At 30.3% G+C, this 18,500-nt stretch overlaps 1 protein-coding gene across 1 annotated transcript; it reads right to left on the bottom strand.

Annotated features, from left to right (window-relative positions):
• Positions 1 to 2,068: 2,068 nt before the first annotated feature.
• LOC142228933 (putative cytochrome P450 4s3) lies at positions 2,069 to 18,125 on the bottom strand. The gene is made up of 4 exons (XM_075299453.1): positions 17,833 to 18,125; positions 12,193 to 12,646; positions 2,356 to 3,065; positions 2,069 to 2,289 (listed from the first exon to the last, which is right to left on the bottom strand). Exons 1-4 carry the CDS (start codon positions 17,984 to 17,986, stop codon positions 2,132 to 2,134), a joined length of 1,476 nt encoding a protein of 491 aa, XP_075155568.1. The 5' UTR covers positions 17,987 to 18,125; the 3' UTR covers positions 2,069 to 2,131.
• Between the last annotated feature and the right edge of the window lie 375 nt (positions 18,126 to 18,500).

Here is an 18,500-nt window from a genome sequence, read left to right as displayed (position 1 = left end):
TTTTTATAAAAGATTAAACCGATTTCTTGAAATAATCCCCACAAAAGTCCCCAAATTTATGGAAATTCCTTACCAAATCCCCAATACTGGCCACACTGCTGGGATATAGTACATGTGAGTAGAAGACATGATAGGGAATTTACAGAAATTTGGGCATCTTATTGTTTGAGATTTTCCGAAAGCTCTTCAGTATTAACACTCAAAGTCTCACGAACTCTTTCGATTGACTGAAATGCCAAAAAATGAATTTATAACCCAAATTCAATGGATTTTACATACTACTACTTTTCAAAAAGGACACTCCAAATACTCTCATGCAGCGTTGCAGTTATTCGAAGTGTATTGCGGATGAAGCATTTGAACTAGAAATGGACACAGCATTTTGCTCTAGGGACCTGAGCAAAATTTAAAATTTTCGTTGCTTAGCCAAGACAATATTTTTACTATTCCGACATATTTCATGACGACCCGGATTCCCATGTTACCCCTCGTCTGTGTATAGCCCCAATTTGAGCCATATGGCTAGGGTACACAGAAAAACACTTCATGAACATTTTCTAATTACAATTTTAATTGAGTTTTAAAAATATTCAATTAAAAATTTAATTGATTCAACAAATTTTTAATTGAAACAAAAATTTATGACAAAAATTAATAGTATCAATTAATTTTTTAATTGATACTATCATTTGATTGAAGATTTTTCAAATAAAAATTAATTTCGTGATTTAAGACAAAAAATATTTTTTTGGTGTGTACACATCTGATCATTTTTAGTAACGTCTCCATATTGATCGATCACGAATCGCTTTTTTCTTGAAGACTGAGAATTAAGTCTTGGTTTGCAAATACATACGGATCTATTTCACATTTTAACTCCATGAGGATTTAGAAACTGATTTGTTTGATTGTGGTCTGTGTTTTTTGATATAGCCCCCATATAGACCGATCTCCCGATTTTACTTCTTGGGCTTCTAGAAACTGTAGTTTTTATTCAATTTGCCTGAAATTGGAAATCTAGAGGTAGTCTAGGACCATAAAGAGGTGTGCCGAATATATTGAGTATGGGTACAGTTTTTGATATAGTCCCCTTATAACTACAATAAGATGTGCTGAATACTGTGAGTATCCCTCCATCTTTATGGAATAGCCCCCCTTAGACCGATCTCTCAATTTAACTCCTAGGGTTTCTAGAAATTCGATTCGTGAATGATGACGAAATTTTTGAATTGGGGATTTGGTGTTCTTTGAAACAAATATCCGGCATAACCGGTTTTCAAAATATCACATCATTTTTAAAGTAGAACCAAATTTTATTGTCACAAAAAACCAACGCAAAAACTAATTCGATAATTTTTTAAAAGTTTTTTTTAAAAGACACATTTTTTGTTAATTTAACGTTGCTCCTATTGGGTCTTTTCATTGCAGTTTATTAAAATACCCAAATGTATTTGGGAATAACTTGGAAATTTTACTATGGAAATATAAAAACCGAAAGCCGGTAGTTGAGGCTTTGAAAACACCGGTTCTACCTATCCACCGAAAATGGGAATTTCTCGGAAATCGAATACCGGTGTGAGAAGATAAACCGGTTCGCGGGTTTTTTCATTGGTTTTTATCCATCGTTTTTTATCACTATATTGTCCATGCTATCTCTTAAAAGTAAACACAAAAACTTTTTATTGTAATGTATTACCGGACCGAGTGATGTAAACCGAACATTTATAGGAATATAACCTATACGAGTATAAACCACTCAACGATCTTTTAGAGACCCTTTTTTAATTTTTTAAATTTCTTTAAAAATATAATTTAAAGAAAGAAAACCTTTTCAATTGTTGTTTTGGATTATACAACTTGGCGCAAAATCTGTTTTTTATACCATATTCTAGTTGGTAATTTTGAATATCAGTGAGCCTAAATTTTGTATATTTTTTCTACAACAGTAATTTCGGTTTAAATTGGGGAATTTAGGAAACGAAAGATTCCTGGTAACGCTGCAATGCTTTCATATTTAAATTAATATGGGTGTTTATTATATTCATTAAAATAAATCCTAAAAAATATATTTATTTTTTTTCTTGTTTATTAAAAAAATACAAAATCAATTTTTGCATATATAATTTTGGTTTTAATTACGTCGCTTCATGCGTATTCTAATACCATTTTCACTTTTCATAACCAACTCAGCCAAGGGGTTTGGTTCGAAACCTTTCACAGGAAGGAATTCAAAATTACGCAAAAGGTAAGATAAAGAACATTTCAACTCAAGCATGGCAAATTTTTGACCTAAAATAATAATAAAAAATTTCGATAAAATCTTAACAAAAATTCTTATGAAATAAATCCCCTTACCTATACAATTTCGCGGTCCCGCACTAAATGCCGCAAAACTAAATGGATGCAATTCCTTATCTTTTTGTAGAAATCTTTGAGGATCAAATTTCTCCGGATTCGGATAGTATTTCTCATCACGATGGGTCATATGAACGAGTAACGAAATTGTGGCACCTTTGGGTATCACCAATTTGCCCACTGGCAGATCTTCCATAACAGCTCGAGCAAAGGCCGGAACTGAAGGATATAAACGTAGAGTCTCTTTAATAACAGCTTCCAGATAAGGCATTGATTCTTTTTCGCGGCCCTCCAAGGCTATTGCTTCCTCATATGCTTGCTGTTGTTCCTCAGCATTTTGCGACAGTAGGTAGATAGCAAATCCTATCGCTGAACTTGTTGTATCATGACCTTCAAACATAAACGTATCAACTTCTTCTCTTATTTCGCGATCAGTAAGGGGAACACCTTCCAATTGCGATATGAGTAATATATCCAAAAATGCCAGACGTCTTTTACTTCCAATACTATCGTAGGATTTTTCTGCATCATTCATATTGGTTATTTTGGAATCTTCCAACATTTTCCGTCTCAATTGTATGACGCGATTTGTTTCATTATGTAGAATTTTCAGACAAGCATCACGCTGGCGCCCCGCCTCGGTGTATTTGAAGAATATATTATTTCTTTGCCAAAAGGAGAAAGACTTCTTATGAAGAATGCGACAAATTCTGTAATCAATATTAAAAGAAATATTTCTTTAGTATAAAGATAAAACTTACAAATGTACGACAATATTATACAAAACAAGTGTATACAGTAGTAAGTTCGGCCGGGCCGAATCTTGAATACCCACCACCATGCATCAAACATAATAGTTTCCTTTAAAAATTTCCCAAGCCAATCAGCTCAACCAGTACGCTTCGCGAAATGTAAAGATTTTACCTATGAACACTAGATCAGATTCTGGATTTATAAGAACCATTTTTTGTTTGAGTTTTAGAGAAATCATAAATTTCTCTTGTAAGTGTGCAAATGTAAAATCTGGAAATTTTACATTCAGTTTCAAGCAAATTTCATGATCAGTGCACCTTCTGTACCTTACCAACCGATAAAAACTAAATCATATACACTTTTTGTGTGTTTAAAATGCATGTATATTTTCAATTTGTGGCAAATCGGATAAAACCACACTTTCTAGAAATCCTAGGAGTTAAATCGGGAGATCTGTCTATTCAGCACATCTAATTGTAGTTCTAGAATCTAGACACCAAATCGGAGGGCCGGTTTATAAGGGAGCTATATCAAAAACTTTACCGACACAATTTCCGGAAAATTGGGGTAAAAACATATACTCACCATTTTCGGCACATCTCTTTATGGCCCGAAAATACCTCTAGATTTCCAATTTCAGGCAAATTGGATAAAAACTTGGGATTCTAGAAGCCCAAGAAGTAAAATCGGGAAATCGGGCTATATGGGGGCTATACCAAAATATGGACCGATTCTCACCATTTTAGGCACACCTCTTTATGGTCCTAAAATACAATAGACAAAAAGGTAGTGAAAATGTTATTTTTGGATCCAGAAGTGGTGCAAGTTTGGCGCAGAAACAATGAATTTAACATGGGCATATCATAGGCCGGATGTCCACCATTTCAACAGCTGTTGCACTGAATTTGAATCACTTTCTAGAGTGTGATCTGAATTCAATGTTTTGGATGTTAATTAAAAAATGTTATGATATTTTGCCAAATAAATATTTTTTATGATTTTTTATGCATTCTAATGTTTGTCTGAAACGTTTGACCTCAAATATTTTCAAAAATTCGCAATTTTGCTGGAATGGATTTAGCAATTTTTTTCGACAAAATTTGAATCATTTGTCCTATTTTTTTAATTCGTACTATGTTTTTAATCTAATTGAAACAATAATATTATTGGTAACCCTGTTGGAAGCCAGACGACAAAAGGAATATGATAAACTAGTAAACAATCCAACAATTGAATATACGTGTCATCTCTGTAATCCGAAAGAGAGTGTCACAGTGAATGCAAATGACATGTTAGAAATAAAAACAAAACTGAATCAGCTGGATGAGATCAGAGAGTCAATGCGTTTTATGTCATCGCAGTACGATTCTATTTTAAAGGGCGTAGCAAAGAACACAAAAGATCTTAAACAACTGAAAAAAGAAAACGATTATTTACGTGAAGAAGTTAAATCGTTAAAATCTACTGTCAAATTGCTAAATGACTTCAGAGTGCAAAAAGACTGTGTAATAAATGGTATTACAAGTGATGAGCAAAGAAAAGCAATTGATGTAGTGGTAGATGTGGCAAAAAAAACTGGTACTGCTTTGTCTGCAAATGAAGTTGAAGATGCTTACTTCTTGAATCGTTCTAAAAAGAACAATAATAAGTCAATTGTAGTTAAATTTACAACCAAAAGAAGTAAAGTTAGTTTTATGGAAGGAAAATCAAAATTGAAGGAGATTGATGGACTTAGAAATATTTTTATAAATGACTTTTTATCTAAAGAATCCATGGAACTTCTAAACTATGCCAAATCACTAAAGGCTGTAGGATTCAATTTCGTGTATATTAGATCTGGCAATATTTTTGTTAAACGAAATGCGGAATCAAAACAAATTGTGGTAAAATCAAAAGATGATGTTGACAAGCTGCTACGAAAATCGGCTGGAGGAGCGGATGGTCATAATGCTCCAGATGCTACTAATATGTCTGAAAATGATACTCATGATGAAGAAGATGAATTGTAATCTAGAGGCTCAATTAACAATTATATTATTTGAATTATTATTCTCTTATTTTTATATATAATAGATTCTATTATTTTCAATATGAATAACAAATATTTTTCAAATATAGATCTCTTTAATAAATTTATTGATTGTGAAAATTCATTATCTTTTAATATATTATCAATAAATGCGAGAAGTGTTTCCTCCATTGAAAAATTTAATCGTTTTAAATATGAAATATGCAAGTTTTCAGTTATGCCACATATTATTGCCGTCCAGGAAACTTGGTTTGATAAAAAATGTGTTTGTTTATGTTCCATTGACGGTTACGAGGTTGTCCATTGTTGCAGGGGGGACAGTTATGGTGGAACGTCAATGTTTATAAGTCAAAGCCTTATATACAATATTCATACGGTTCAAAGTGGGAACTATTTGGATGTAGTATGTATTAGTTTACCCATGTTTAAAATCTCTAATAAACCACTGGTCATATTATCATTGTACAGGTCTCAAAAATGTATGGTAGACTCATTTTCAACTAATTTAGAATCATTGCTGCTAAGAATAGGTAATTCACCATGCGTGATCGTCGGAGATTTTAATATAAACTTACTTGTCGATGGGAGAGATAGCAGTCTTTTGAAAAATTTGCTTACTCAATTTAGTTTTACACCTTGTCACGCACTAGTTACTAGGCCTGAAAGTAGATCTTGCATTGATTGGGTTTTTGCTAATTTTGAGGTAGGCATGCAGATAAACTCTATTTCCAGTTCTTTATCAGACCTCAACATTATATATTGCTTACTTCAATACTCCCTCAGCAGTCATCAATATACAGCCCTAAAGAAGGTAACAATTAATTACAATAAGTTGGCACTTTATCTTGATAATAACCTGATATTGTCCTCATCAGATAGTTGCAATTACCAGTGCAAACGTCTTATCGGGTGCATTGAATTGCACCGTTTCGACAACCGAGAATTTAGATATTCGGCGCAAAATTTGTCCATGGATGACAGAAAAACTGGCATCATTGATAAATTACAAGAACAAACTTCTGAAACGTAAGAGAAAGCGTAATAGAAATGAGAGTTTCAATGATAATCTTCGTAGAATTAGCAAGACGATTAAAATTTGCAGCAAACGTTTAATGAGTGACTATTTTAGTGTTAACATCGAGAGATATAAGGGTGACCCATGGAGGACTTGGAAATTTTTAAATGATCAGATTGGTAAAGGTATACGTACTCCTAGAGAAATAGTTGACTGTCATGGTAATGTTTTCACTTCAGATGCTGAAAAAGCTGAAGTGTATAATAGATACTTTTTTGAATCGGTGAACAATTTACGATGTGAAATGTCTTATAACGCTGTTGATATGAATATATATGGTACTCTTATACTCCCATCTAATATGTGTTTTAATTTTGAACCTACTGAACCTCATACTGTTGAGAGAATACTCGATACATTACAAGCCAATAAGAGCTGTAGTTTTGACAATATTAATTCTAGAATGTTGCAACTACGTAAGTCCATTACGGCAGAAGCACTCGCAATGATTTACAACAATATGATCGACGAGTCGAAGTTTCCTGATATTCTTAAGTTACACAAAATTGTACCGGTACCAAAAAAAGTTAATTCCAATAAAGTTGAAAACTATCGGCCTATATCGCTTCTCTCCAGTGTGGGAAAAATATTTGAAAAGTTAATGTTCGACCAAATGACAGCTCACCTTGAGAAACATAAACTTATATACTGCAGGCAATATGGGTTTAGAAAAAGGGTAGGAACTGAGGAGGCACTGGTAAATGTTGTTGATTATATTTGTAGAGGACTTGATAGTGGTTACAGAGGGGCAGCTGGTGTTTTCTTTGATTTATCGAAAGCGTTCGATTTGGTCGATCATTGCATTTTAATAGAGAAATTACAGTACTATGGGGTTTCCCAGGGAGCTATCGAACTTTTAAGAGACTATCTGAGAGGGAGGAAGCAATATGTCCACATAGGAGAATGTAGCAGCGCTCAACTTGAGGTATTAAGTGGAGTTCCACAAGGAAGCATTATAGGCCCCTTATTGTTTAAAATTTTTATAAATGATTTACAGAATTTGGAATTAAACGGAGAGTTGTATATGTTCGCGGACGACATTTGCCTTTTGTATCACTACAACTATGTGGAGGCTTTAAGGGCTAAAATTGAATGGGATGCAGCGATTTTATCAGACTTCTTGAAAGTAAATAAGTTAGTTCTTAATTCGAATAAGACAAAGTTCATAAGATTTAGGCCTCAGATTGCTGGGGATAATGAGAAGATGGGGGTGTATGTGGATGGGAATTTTATTTTGGAGTCGGACAGTGTTACATATTTAGGAATGAATTTGAGCAGTAACTTGCAATGGGAAGGTCACATGGACTTATTAAAATCGAAACTGTCATCAGGGATTGGTGTTCTGCACAAGTTCAGACAGAAACTTGATCAAAGATCGAAGATGTTGTTGTATCAATCGCTGATTCATTCCCACTTAACATATCTTCCGATAATTTATTGCGCTAGGAAAAGTGCGGCAATCAAATCATTACAGGCAATTCAAAATAAGGCCTTGAAAATAGTATTCAATTTACATTCTAGATTTCACACAATTGACTGTTCTCCCTGTACAAGGAATTTATAAACATCGCCTTTTGATGTATGTTTTCAAAAGCTTGCACGGTATTAGTCCCCATTCTGTAAAATTTAGTGATAATTTATCACAAACGGGTAGAATAACTAGACAAGCAAATCAATTAATTTTTTCTAGATGTCGTTTAGAGTTGACCAAACAGAAAATAAGCTTTAATGGACCTATGGAATACAATCAGTTGCCGTCAAGCCTGAGAGATATCACAAATATATCAACATTTAAAACAAAAGCAAAAGATTATTTGATAAATAACGTGGAAGCACTTCTTACATAATTTTTTTTTTTAGCTCTTCATTGTATTTTTTATGCTTTTATTATATAATGTACATTTATCTTTTTTATATGTATTAATATAAGGAAAATCATTATGGTTTAAACCAACTTATCAGCCTCTTTAAAGCCATAGTTGGCGCTGAGGCACAATGTTTCTGTATTAAATACATTTGAATTCAATAATAATAATATCCCATTCATAATATCCCATTCATAATGGAATTCCCCAAGGATCTCCATTATCTGTGGTATTATTTTTGATTGCATATGATAAGTTATGCAAAATATTAAACTCGATTAAAGAAATCGATTTCACTGCCTTCGCAGACGATTTTAATCTAATCGTTAGATCAAACATGAGGAGAAATCCCTGTATAAACCTAGATGATACATTCCAACAAATTGAAAGCTGGTGTAACACATCTGGAGCAACTCTTTCTGCCACGAAATGTAAATTTCTTCATATATGTCGCAAGAAATCATGCAAATGTACAATTCAATCTTCGAACTTTCAACTTAAAGAATCCAAGAACCTGAGAATACTTGGCCTTTATATTGACGGAAGATATAAATGGGACTCTCATATCAAAAAACTTTATAATTCCCTCCATCAACCATTAAACATAGTGAAATGTTTAGCGAGCAAGAAGTTCAATTGTGACACATCATCGTTAATATATATTACTAATGCATTGATAATATCAAGGATACGATATACGTTACCTTTTTACGGTTTTTGTCCTCAATCCAAACTCGGCAAGATACAAAGTATTCTGAATTCAGCTTTGAGACAATGTTTAGGAGCGTTTCGCACAACACCCCTAAATAACCTTTACATCGAGGCGAATATACCATCTATACAGACTCAACTTAAAATAGCATTAACCAAATTATCACGTACACTTCTCAGAGACTCTAATGACCCAATTCAAAAATTAACTCGACAGATTACCAAATTAAAGAGAATACCCAGATATCCCTCTATTATTTCTAAGATGTTACAGGAATGTAACAACCTTAATATACCTATAAAACTTCCTCCTATAGCATCCAATCATAAGAAATATCCTCCATGGGCTTTCAATCAAGATTGCATCGATACTTCTCTTAGCCTACTTGATAAACGTCACCACAACCCGATACAATTCCAAGTTTTACATAAAGAAATTTGCGATAGGTTGGCAACATATAATTTTATTTATACAGATGCATCCAAATCTTCAGACAACGTGTCCTATAGCATTGTACAAGGAGATAGCATCATAAAAACTTCTATTCTTCCACCTTATAGCTCCATTTTTACAGGCGAACTTACGGCAGTCTTTGAGGCTATCAAATTTGTATCTAATAAAAGAGGTAAATATGCTATTTGTTCCGATTCACTCTCTACAATTAAAATGATAGCCAAAATCTCCAACAGAGACTACTATAGCTCTTATATCAGAAATGTGTTGATCCATAGACACCCAAATATTGTCGTTATATGGACCCCAGGTCACTGTAATATAAGCGGAAATGAATTTGCAGACATGACTGCGAAAAATGCCCTTAAATCTCCATTAGTAACCTCTGCGAACTATAACACAAGAGATATACTGAAATATATCACAAAATCGCATATAAACTCTGACAATGCACTGGAGAAATCAAGTAACTGGTATAGAAACGTAAATCCCAACAAACTAACAATAAATAACTATGCAAGTCCACATCTCAATGAATTTAATAGAAAAGATCTCATAAAAATAATAAGATTGAGACTTGGTCATACATTAATCACACATGGCCATCTATTGAAAATCACTGATCTACCTTCATGCAATTGCCCACACGTCGATATCATGAGCCTTCAACACATATTCTATCAATGTAATGACACTAGAGCAGCCAGGAATACATTTTTTGATGGAAAAGATCCAATATTGTTCCTTTCTAACCCATCTAACGATAATAAACGGAACATTATTAATTTCCTTAAAAATACAAATTTGTATAGATATATTTAAACCAAATTGTATTATCTATTTAGCAATTTAAATAGAGTAAGAACAAAAAATAAATATATGTACATTTAACGCTATTAAAGTTAAGATCTAACACTGTTATTGTAGTTACGAGCTTAAGGCCTTTGTAGCTATAGCTCTCTTCATGTTAGCTTAAAATTTGTAATTCTAAGTTAACTAATAATAAAAAAAAAAAAAATAATAATAAAAAAAATTACCCATTAAAGTAAGAAAAAATCGAGTTATAAAAAATATATTTAAAAGAACTTACTGTGTAGTTGAAATAAAGAACATCTTTGGGAGGAGCTTCTCTAAGTGGTTTCACTGCAATGGGGAACGCCGTTCGGACACGGCTATAAAAAGGAGGTCCCTTGTCATTGAGCTTAACATGGAATCGGGCAGCACTCCGTGATAAGAGAGAAGTTCATCAATGTGGTATCACAGTGGACTGAGTAGTCTCAGTGAGCCGATACATCGGGCTGCCACCTAACCTAAGCTAACCTAACCTTGGGAGGAGATTTGTGGAAGTGCTTTCAAAGTTGTGGATTTAGAAGAACTTCCAAATTTTTTTGCTGGGTGGTGAAATACTGAGGCAATCTAGCGGTGTCCTACCAACTGTATGTTGAAATCACCCTAAGTTACATTGGCCATATCGGAACGCATTTAGGTACATATTTGTTTGCGGAACCAAATTTCATCCAATCCGGCTAAAATTTGGCTCGTGCTGTTGGTATATGGTCTCTAACAACTATGCAAAACTTGTTCGATATCAGTCCATAATTACCCTACGGGAAATTGGTGCAAATAAAAATCTTATTGGATTTACACATTTAGTGAAGTAGAATTACCAGAATAACATATTGTTGAACATATTTCAAAAGTTTTTCATTTCTGGTGCGATTCGGATAACCAAACTTAAACAGATTCCTACGAGTTTGTCCGAAACTGGTTCATGAGTACCAGTCTACGGAGTGCTACTACTAAGGTCCCAGGACGTGTCCTTAGTAACGAGTCCAAGATGTATCCTAAAGTGTACATTTACCTCGTCAATGACAAACCCATGTTAAAGTGACCGGTCCTTTTCATACGTATTGACCAGAACTAGGACTGGTCCATACACACCAGGGACTAGTCCTGTACCGGTCCTGGGTTTGATACATTTCCCGTAGGGTATATATAGCTTCCATATAAATCGATCCCCAGATGTCACCTCCTCATGGAGGAGTACGTTTTATTCGGTCCGGTTAAAATTCGGTACCTGATGTAAGTATACGCCTTCTAACAACCTTGCCAAAATTGATCCATATCGGTCCATTATTATGGTATATATAGCATCCATATAAAACGATCCCCACATTTGCCTTACGAAGCCAAATTTCATCTGATCTGGTTGAAATTCGGCACGTGATATTAGTTTACGCCCTCTTACAACCAAATTGGTCCATAATTATATATAGCATATATGGAATACACCGATCCCCAGATATGACCTTCAAAACATCGTGGAAGAGAAAAATTCATTCGAATTCCTCGAAGAAGAAACAAATTTCACCTGATCCGGATAAAATTTGGGCCTCTAATTACCATGCAAACATTAGTTCATATCGGTTCATAATTATTTATAGAGTCCTCTATATTTAATCGACCTTTTTTATTTAACTCCGTATAGACTAACATACACTGGTAGAAAAAGTTTCGTTATATTAACGAAATGTGTCATTAAAAGTGAGCCAATGAAACAAACTCGTTAATACAACGAACATTTTCGTTATTATAACGAATTTTCTGTTAATTAACGTAACGTTTCATACTATTAACGAATATTTTCATTGTATTATTGAAAATGTTTCGTTATATCAATGTAGAATTTTCGTTGGCTCAATTTTAATGAAATTTTCTTTGTGTATACAATTTAGTAGACAATGTCAAGAAAGTTTAATAAACCTTGCCATCGGTGGTATACCACAAGCGAAATAATTTCATTTTGGATCACAGCCGTTAGTAGAACTTTGTATACAAACCATGGGGCAGGCTTCATTCGGCCTGGACGATCTTTCAGCGTATTTACTTGTTTAATTCTAATATTTCTGGTTATATTTTTAGTGAGAATAAATAACAAAATTTTACTTACGCCTGTACTGCCTTCACATAATCCGAATCACTTTGCATTTGAGCATTTTTCTTAATACCCATTGCCGTCTCACATATGGCATCCAGAGCAAATAGTGTTATATAAGGATATATATCGAATTCTTCACCATTGGCTTTCTCCTCCAGACAATGAACTAGGATTTTGCAATTCTCTTCCATGGGTTCTTTAAATTCACTCAATATACGAAAATGGAAAGCTGGTGTCAGCAACTTTCTTCTTCTGTGCCATTGTTCACCACTGCTTGTTAGAAGACCTTTGCCCAACCATGGACCAAGACTGTCATAGTTTTTCGATTTGTGAATAAGATTATTATTACTCAGTAATTGTTTAACATCTTCAGGATCACTAAAGAAGATCATAAGATCTTTACCCATCCACATACGAAATGTGGATCCATGTTTATAGTGAAGTTCCTTAAGCCAAGCGAGTATTTCTAGAAAAGTAAAGAAGGTATAAAATACAGTAATTGTTTGAAAACAGTAATTGTTTGACAAAAACAGTAATTGTTTGACAAATTCAAGATTATAGGATCTTTATCATAACATCATACTTTTTCCAAGAGAATAATGTGTGGGCGACAATATTCCTTCTCTGCCCCTATGTGGGCAAAATTTTCAATTGTACTAAAGAGAACCAAAAAGTGAACTTTTTGCATTTAAATTGTACAAACTTAAGTACTACTGCCGAAAATTTTAAATGTTTTAGTTTTGAAAAACAAACTTCTGAGTTGGTGTAAACTTATAGTGTTACACCACACTCTGATCTAGCTGGCGGTTGCCAATCTAACAAACAAATAAAAAATGAAAAAAGTTTCTTAGGTTTTTTGTTTTGTGTTAAAATTGACTATATGGAAAATGTAGTCAAAATTGTATTTTGTTTAATGTATTTCTTAAGAAAGTTTTCTTTTCTACACAAAATTTTTCAAAATTTTCTTTTCTACAGAAAAACTTTGAAAATTTTCTATTCTACAGAAAAATTTTCAAAATAAAAAGAAAATTTTGAAAATTTTGTCAAAATTTTATTTCTATAGAAAATTTACATAAAATTTATTTCTACAGACATTTTTTTCAAAATTTTATTTCTTTAGAAAGTTTTGTCAAAATTTTGTTTTAATTTTATTTCTCTTGAAAATATTGTCAAAATTTTATTTCTAGAGGAAATTTTGTCAACATTTTATTTCTAGAGGAAATTTGTGTCAACATTTTATTTCTATAGAAAATTTTATCAAAATTTTATTTCTATAAAAAAAATGTTGCCAAAATTTTATTATTATAGACAATTTTGTCGAATTTTTGTTTCTATAGAAAATTTTGTAAAAGTTTTATTTCTGTAGAAAAATTTTGTCATAATTTTATTTCTATGTAAAATTTTGTCAAAAATTTTTTTTTATAGAAAATGTTGGTCTTTCATTTGTATAGAAAATGTTGTCAAAATTTTACTTCTAAAGAAAATTTTTTAAAATTTTATTTCTATAGAAAATTTTGTCAAAATTTTATTTTTATAGAAAATCTGTATCTTTCATTTCTATAGAAAATTTTGACAAAATTTTAGTTCTTTAGAAAGTTTTGGCAACATTTTATTTCTATAGAAAATTTCGTCAACATTTTATTTCTGTAGTAAATTTTATCAAAATATTGTTACTTTAGAGAATTTTATCAAAATTTTATTTCTATAGAAAATTTTGTCAAAATTTAATTTCTAAAGAAAATTTTGCCAAAATTTTATTTCAATAGAACATTTTGTCAAAATTTTATTTCTTCAAAAAGTCTTGTTAAAATTTTATTTCTATAGAAAATTTTGTCAAAATTTTATTTCTTAAGAAAATTTTGTCTTAATTTTATTTTAATAGAAAAATTTGTCTTAATTTTTATTTCCAAAGAAAATTTTGTCTTAATTTTTATTTCTATAGAAAATTGTGCCAAAATTTTATTTCTATAGTAAAATGTTGTAAAATTTTTTTTCACAATATTTAGCCAATTTTTTCAAAAATTCTACTTCTGTAGAAAAGTTTGTTAAAATTTTATTTTTATAGAAAAAATAATTGTTATTTCTATAGAAAATTGTGCCAAAATTTTATTTCTATAGTAAAATGTTATAAAAAATTTTTCACAATATTTAGCCAAATTTTTCAAAAATTCTACTTCTGTAGAAAAGTTTGTTAAAATTTTATTTTTATAGAAAATTTCGTCAAAATTTTATTTCTATAGAAAATGTTGTCAAAATATTATTACAGAAAATTTGGTCAAAATTTTATTTCTTAAGAAAATTTTGTCAAAACTTTATTTCTTAAGAAAATTTTGTCTTAATTTTATTTCTATAGAAAATTTTGCCAAAGTTTTATTTCTATAGAAAATTTTGTCAAAATTTTATTCATATAGTAAGCTTTGTGAAAATATTATTACTTTAGAGAATTTGGTGAAAATTTTATTTCTTTTAGAAAGTCTTGTCAAAACTTTATTTCTTAAGAAAATGTTGTCTTAATTTTATTTCAATAGAAAGTCTTGTCAAAATTTTATTTCTATAGTAAATTTTGTTAAACTATTATTACAGAAAATTTTTATTTATTTATTTTATTTTATTTCTATAGAAAATTTTATTTCTTTATAAAGTCTTGTTAAAATTTTATTTCTATAGAAAATTTTGTCAAAATTTTATATCTTAAGAAAATTTTGTCTTAGTTTCTATTTCTATAGAAAATTTTGTCTTAATTTCTATTTCTATAGAAAATTTTGTCAAAATTTTATTTCTATAGAAAATTTTGCCAATATTTTATTCGTATATTAAAATGTTGTAACAAATTTTTTTACAATATTTTGTCAAAATTTTTCAAAAATTTTTCTTCTGTAGAAAATTTTGTCAAAATTTTATTTCTATAGAAAATTTCGTCAAAATTTTATTACAGAAAATTTGGTTAAAATATTATTACAGAAAATTTGGTCAAAATTTTATTTGTTAAGAAAATTTTGTCAAAACTTTATTTCTTAAGAAAATTTTGTCTTGATTTTATTTCTATAGAAAATTTTATCAAAATTTTATTTCTGTAGAAAATTTTGTCATAATTTTATTTCCATAGAAAATTTTCTCAAAATATTACTACAGAAAATTTGGTCAAAATTTTATTTCTTAAGAAAATTTTGTATTTTTCTTTTATTTCTATAGAATATTTTGTAAAGTTTTATTTCTATAGAAAATTTTATTTCTTTAGAAAGTCTTGTTAAAATTTTATTTCTATAGAAAATTTTGTCAAAATTTTATATCTTAAGAAAATTTTGTCTTAGTTTCTATTTCTATAGAAAATTTTGTCTTAATTTCTATTTCTATAGAAAATTTTGTCAAAATTTTATTTCTATAGAAAATTTTGCCAATATTTTATTCGTATATTAAAATGTTGTAACAAATTTTTTTACAATATTTTGTCAAAATTTTTCAAAAATTTTTCTTCTGTAGAAAATTTTGTCAAAATTTTATTTCTATAGAAAATTTCGTCAAAATTTTATTACAGAAAATTTGGTTAAAATATTATTACAGAAAATTTGGTCAAAATTTTATTTGTTAAGAAAATTTTGTCAAAACTTTATTTCTTAAGAAAATTTTGTCTTGATTTTATTTCTATAGAAAATTTTATCAAAATTTTATTTCTGTAGAAAATTTTGTCATAATTTTATTTCCATAGAAAATTTTCTCAAAATATTACTACAGAAAATTTGGTCAAAATTTTATTTCTTAAGAAAATTTTGTATTTTTCTTTTATTTCTATAGAATATTTTGTAAAGTTTTATTTCTATAGAAAATTTTATTTCTTTAGAAAGTCTTGTTAAAATTTTATTTCTATAGAAAATTTTGTCAAAATTTTATATCTTAAGAAAATTTTTTCTTAATTTTATTTCAATAGAACATTTTGTCTTAATTTCTATTTCTATAGAACATTTTGTCAAAATTTATTTCCATAGAAAATTTTGTCAAAATTTTATTTCTTGTTTTGATCTCAGCTTTAAAACGATTGTGTTGACTACACTACAAGAGTAGCTTAACGAACAGAGGAAAATAATGTTTGTCAAATTTATTTGGGCAAAGTCCTATATGATTTGATGGTGGCAAAGGAAAAGAGAAATGTTTGTATGAATTTATTTCGTCATAAGCCGGCTATCATAAACCTTTTTTCGGAGGGTTCATGTGTGGTCCACTTTGGGTTTAGTGAACTGCCTGAATTTATTCTGATAATTGGTTAATAGTTTTGCTGCAAGTAAAGGATACTGATGAGGAATGTGGTAATTCCGAAAAGTGCTTCCATCCAACCATCTTGCTGTCTATAGGGCTTTGCCCAAATAAATTTGACTGACATTAATTTCCTCTGTTGGTTAAGCTACTCGTGTAGTTTAGTCACACAATGGTTTTACAGCTGAGATCAAAACAACAAATATGATTGAAGTACAAACCAACAATAAAAAAACAAAACGAACAATTTTATTTCTATAGAAAATTTTTTTCACAATATTTTATCAAATTTTTTCAAAAATTTTACTTCTGCAGATTTTTTGTCAAAATTTTATTTCTATAAAAAATGTCGTCAAAAATTCAAATTTAGAAAATTTTGTCAAGATTTTATTTCTATAGAAAATTTTCTCAAAATATTATTTCTATAGAAAATGTTGTGTTAATTTTTATTTATATAGAAAATTTTGTTAAAATTTTATTTCAATAGAAAATTTCGTCGAAACTTCTTTTCTATAGAAAATTTTGTCAAAATTATATTCCTATATGAAAATGTGCCAAGATTTTATTTCTATAGAAAATGTATAAAGTATTTGGAGAGGAATATTATGCTAAATCTACCAAAACGTGAAGAATTCCACACCCAGAGAAGGAATATGGTCACCTCAAACATGTTTTAAGAGAAAAATGTTCTTTTTGGGTGGTGACCATGTAACATGGTTTTCGCAACCATGTTATTTTCTCGGAAATCATGTATCTGATTTCGGCAAGCAGGTTATATTTGACGACAAAATAACATTTTAGTGACAAACATGTTACATGGTCACCATACAAAAATAACATTTTGCTCTTGAAACATGTTTGAGGTGATCATATTCCTTCTCTGCGTGCACCAATCAACCAAACGTTAAAAGTTCTACCATTTACTTTCTGCATGTGGAATATAACAAATTTAATACAATTGTTTTAATTTTTCCATCTCTACTGTGAAAGAGAGATCTTTTACTCCTCTACCCGATAATAAAAACGGATATTGAAAAACGGATTTTCATCTGCAAATGTATTTGTGAGCTTGAGGAATCATTGAAATTGAAAAAAATGCATTTCATTCCCTTTCCAAAACTATTAGAAATACGATACGTTACCCTTATCTACCTATAGCGAAAGAATTACTTTGCTTTCAAATGGAAGCCAAATCAATTGAATGTTAACAATAGGCTTTTAGCCAAAATAATCTCTTGTTATTATGATCATGATTAGAAGAAGCCTATCAAGGTACGAGAATGGCATGCTAGTATATGAAATTATAATAACTTTTATCGATACCATTGATTCATGTATTATAGAATCAGAATTTGTTCTTCAATGGTTATGTGATCTACTCATTTTGTGTTACTTAAAACTTACGTCCTTTCTTAACATTCTCAATGAATTCACCAATTGTTGGGCCAGGTAGTGTTTTCGACCATTTCACTAGCCGTACAAATTCACGTAGCTTGGGCAATAGATAATGTAAAAATATGGCCCATAATGCAAATGTGAATAAAAACCAAATACTCATTATAATAAATCACTTAGAACCACGTTAATTGTCATTAAATTGTCAATAGAATTGTTTCCATTTACAATAAGCAATACGTAGTTTTATATTTAAATCACGATTTTTTCATTTACTAACATTAATACACACATCCGTACCGATAGACATTCAGAATAAAACTAAACCCAGCACTCATTTTTAAACAGGTATGAGATTCCCAACCAGTGTTGCCATTAAAGAAAATGTGGTCTTTCCCCATTTGTTCTTACAAATGTCTAATTAGTTTGAACTTACTATAAATATGTATGATTTTTTTTAATTTTGTCAAAGTTTTATTTCTATTGATAAGTTGGTCAAAATTGTATTTCTATAGAAGATTGATGTACATCTCACTTGGAGAGGTATATTTTGCAAAATCTACCAAAACATGAAGAATTCTACCAATTTACCAAACAGTATTTAGCTGATAGCCTAAGTAGCTAATGCGAGATTATTCTCTATTATTCTTATTATTACCAAACAGTAAAAAATCTAC

Source organism: Haematobia irritans, chromosome 3 (genome assembly GCF_050003625.1).
Source record: "Haematobia irritans isolate KBUSLIRL chromosome 3, ASM5000362v1, whole genome shotgun sequence".
NCBI lineage: Eukaryota > Metazoa > Arthropoda > Insecta > Diptera > Muscidae > Haematobia > Haematobia irritans.
Note: the sequence above shows the minus strand (reverse complement) of the source record. Positions and strands in the feature narration are given on the sequence as shown.

Bases quoted from the DNA above. Each gene is read 5' to 3' on its own strand.
- LOC142228933 (XM_075299453.1), bottom strand. From the start codon at position 17,986: ATGAGTATTTGGTTTTTATTCACATTTGCATTATGGGCCATATTTTTA. The intron at 3,066-12,192 runs GTAAGTAAAATT...TATTGATTACAG, and splicing joins TATGTGAAGGCAGTACAGGC to AATTTGTCGCATTCTTCATA. The intron at 2,290-2,355 runs GTAAGGGGATTT...TTATTATTTTAG, and splicing joins GGGACCGCGAAATTGTATAG to GTCAAAAATTTGCCATGCTT.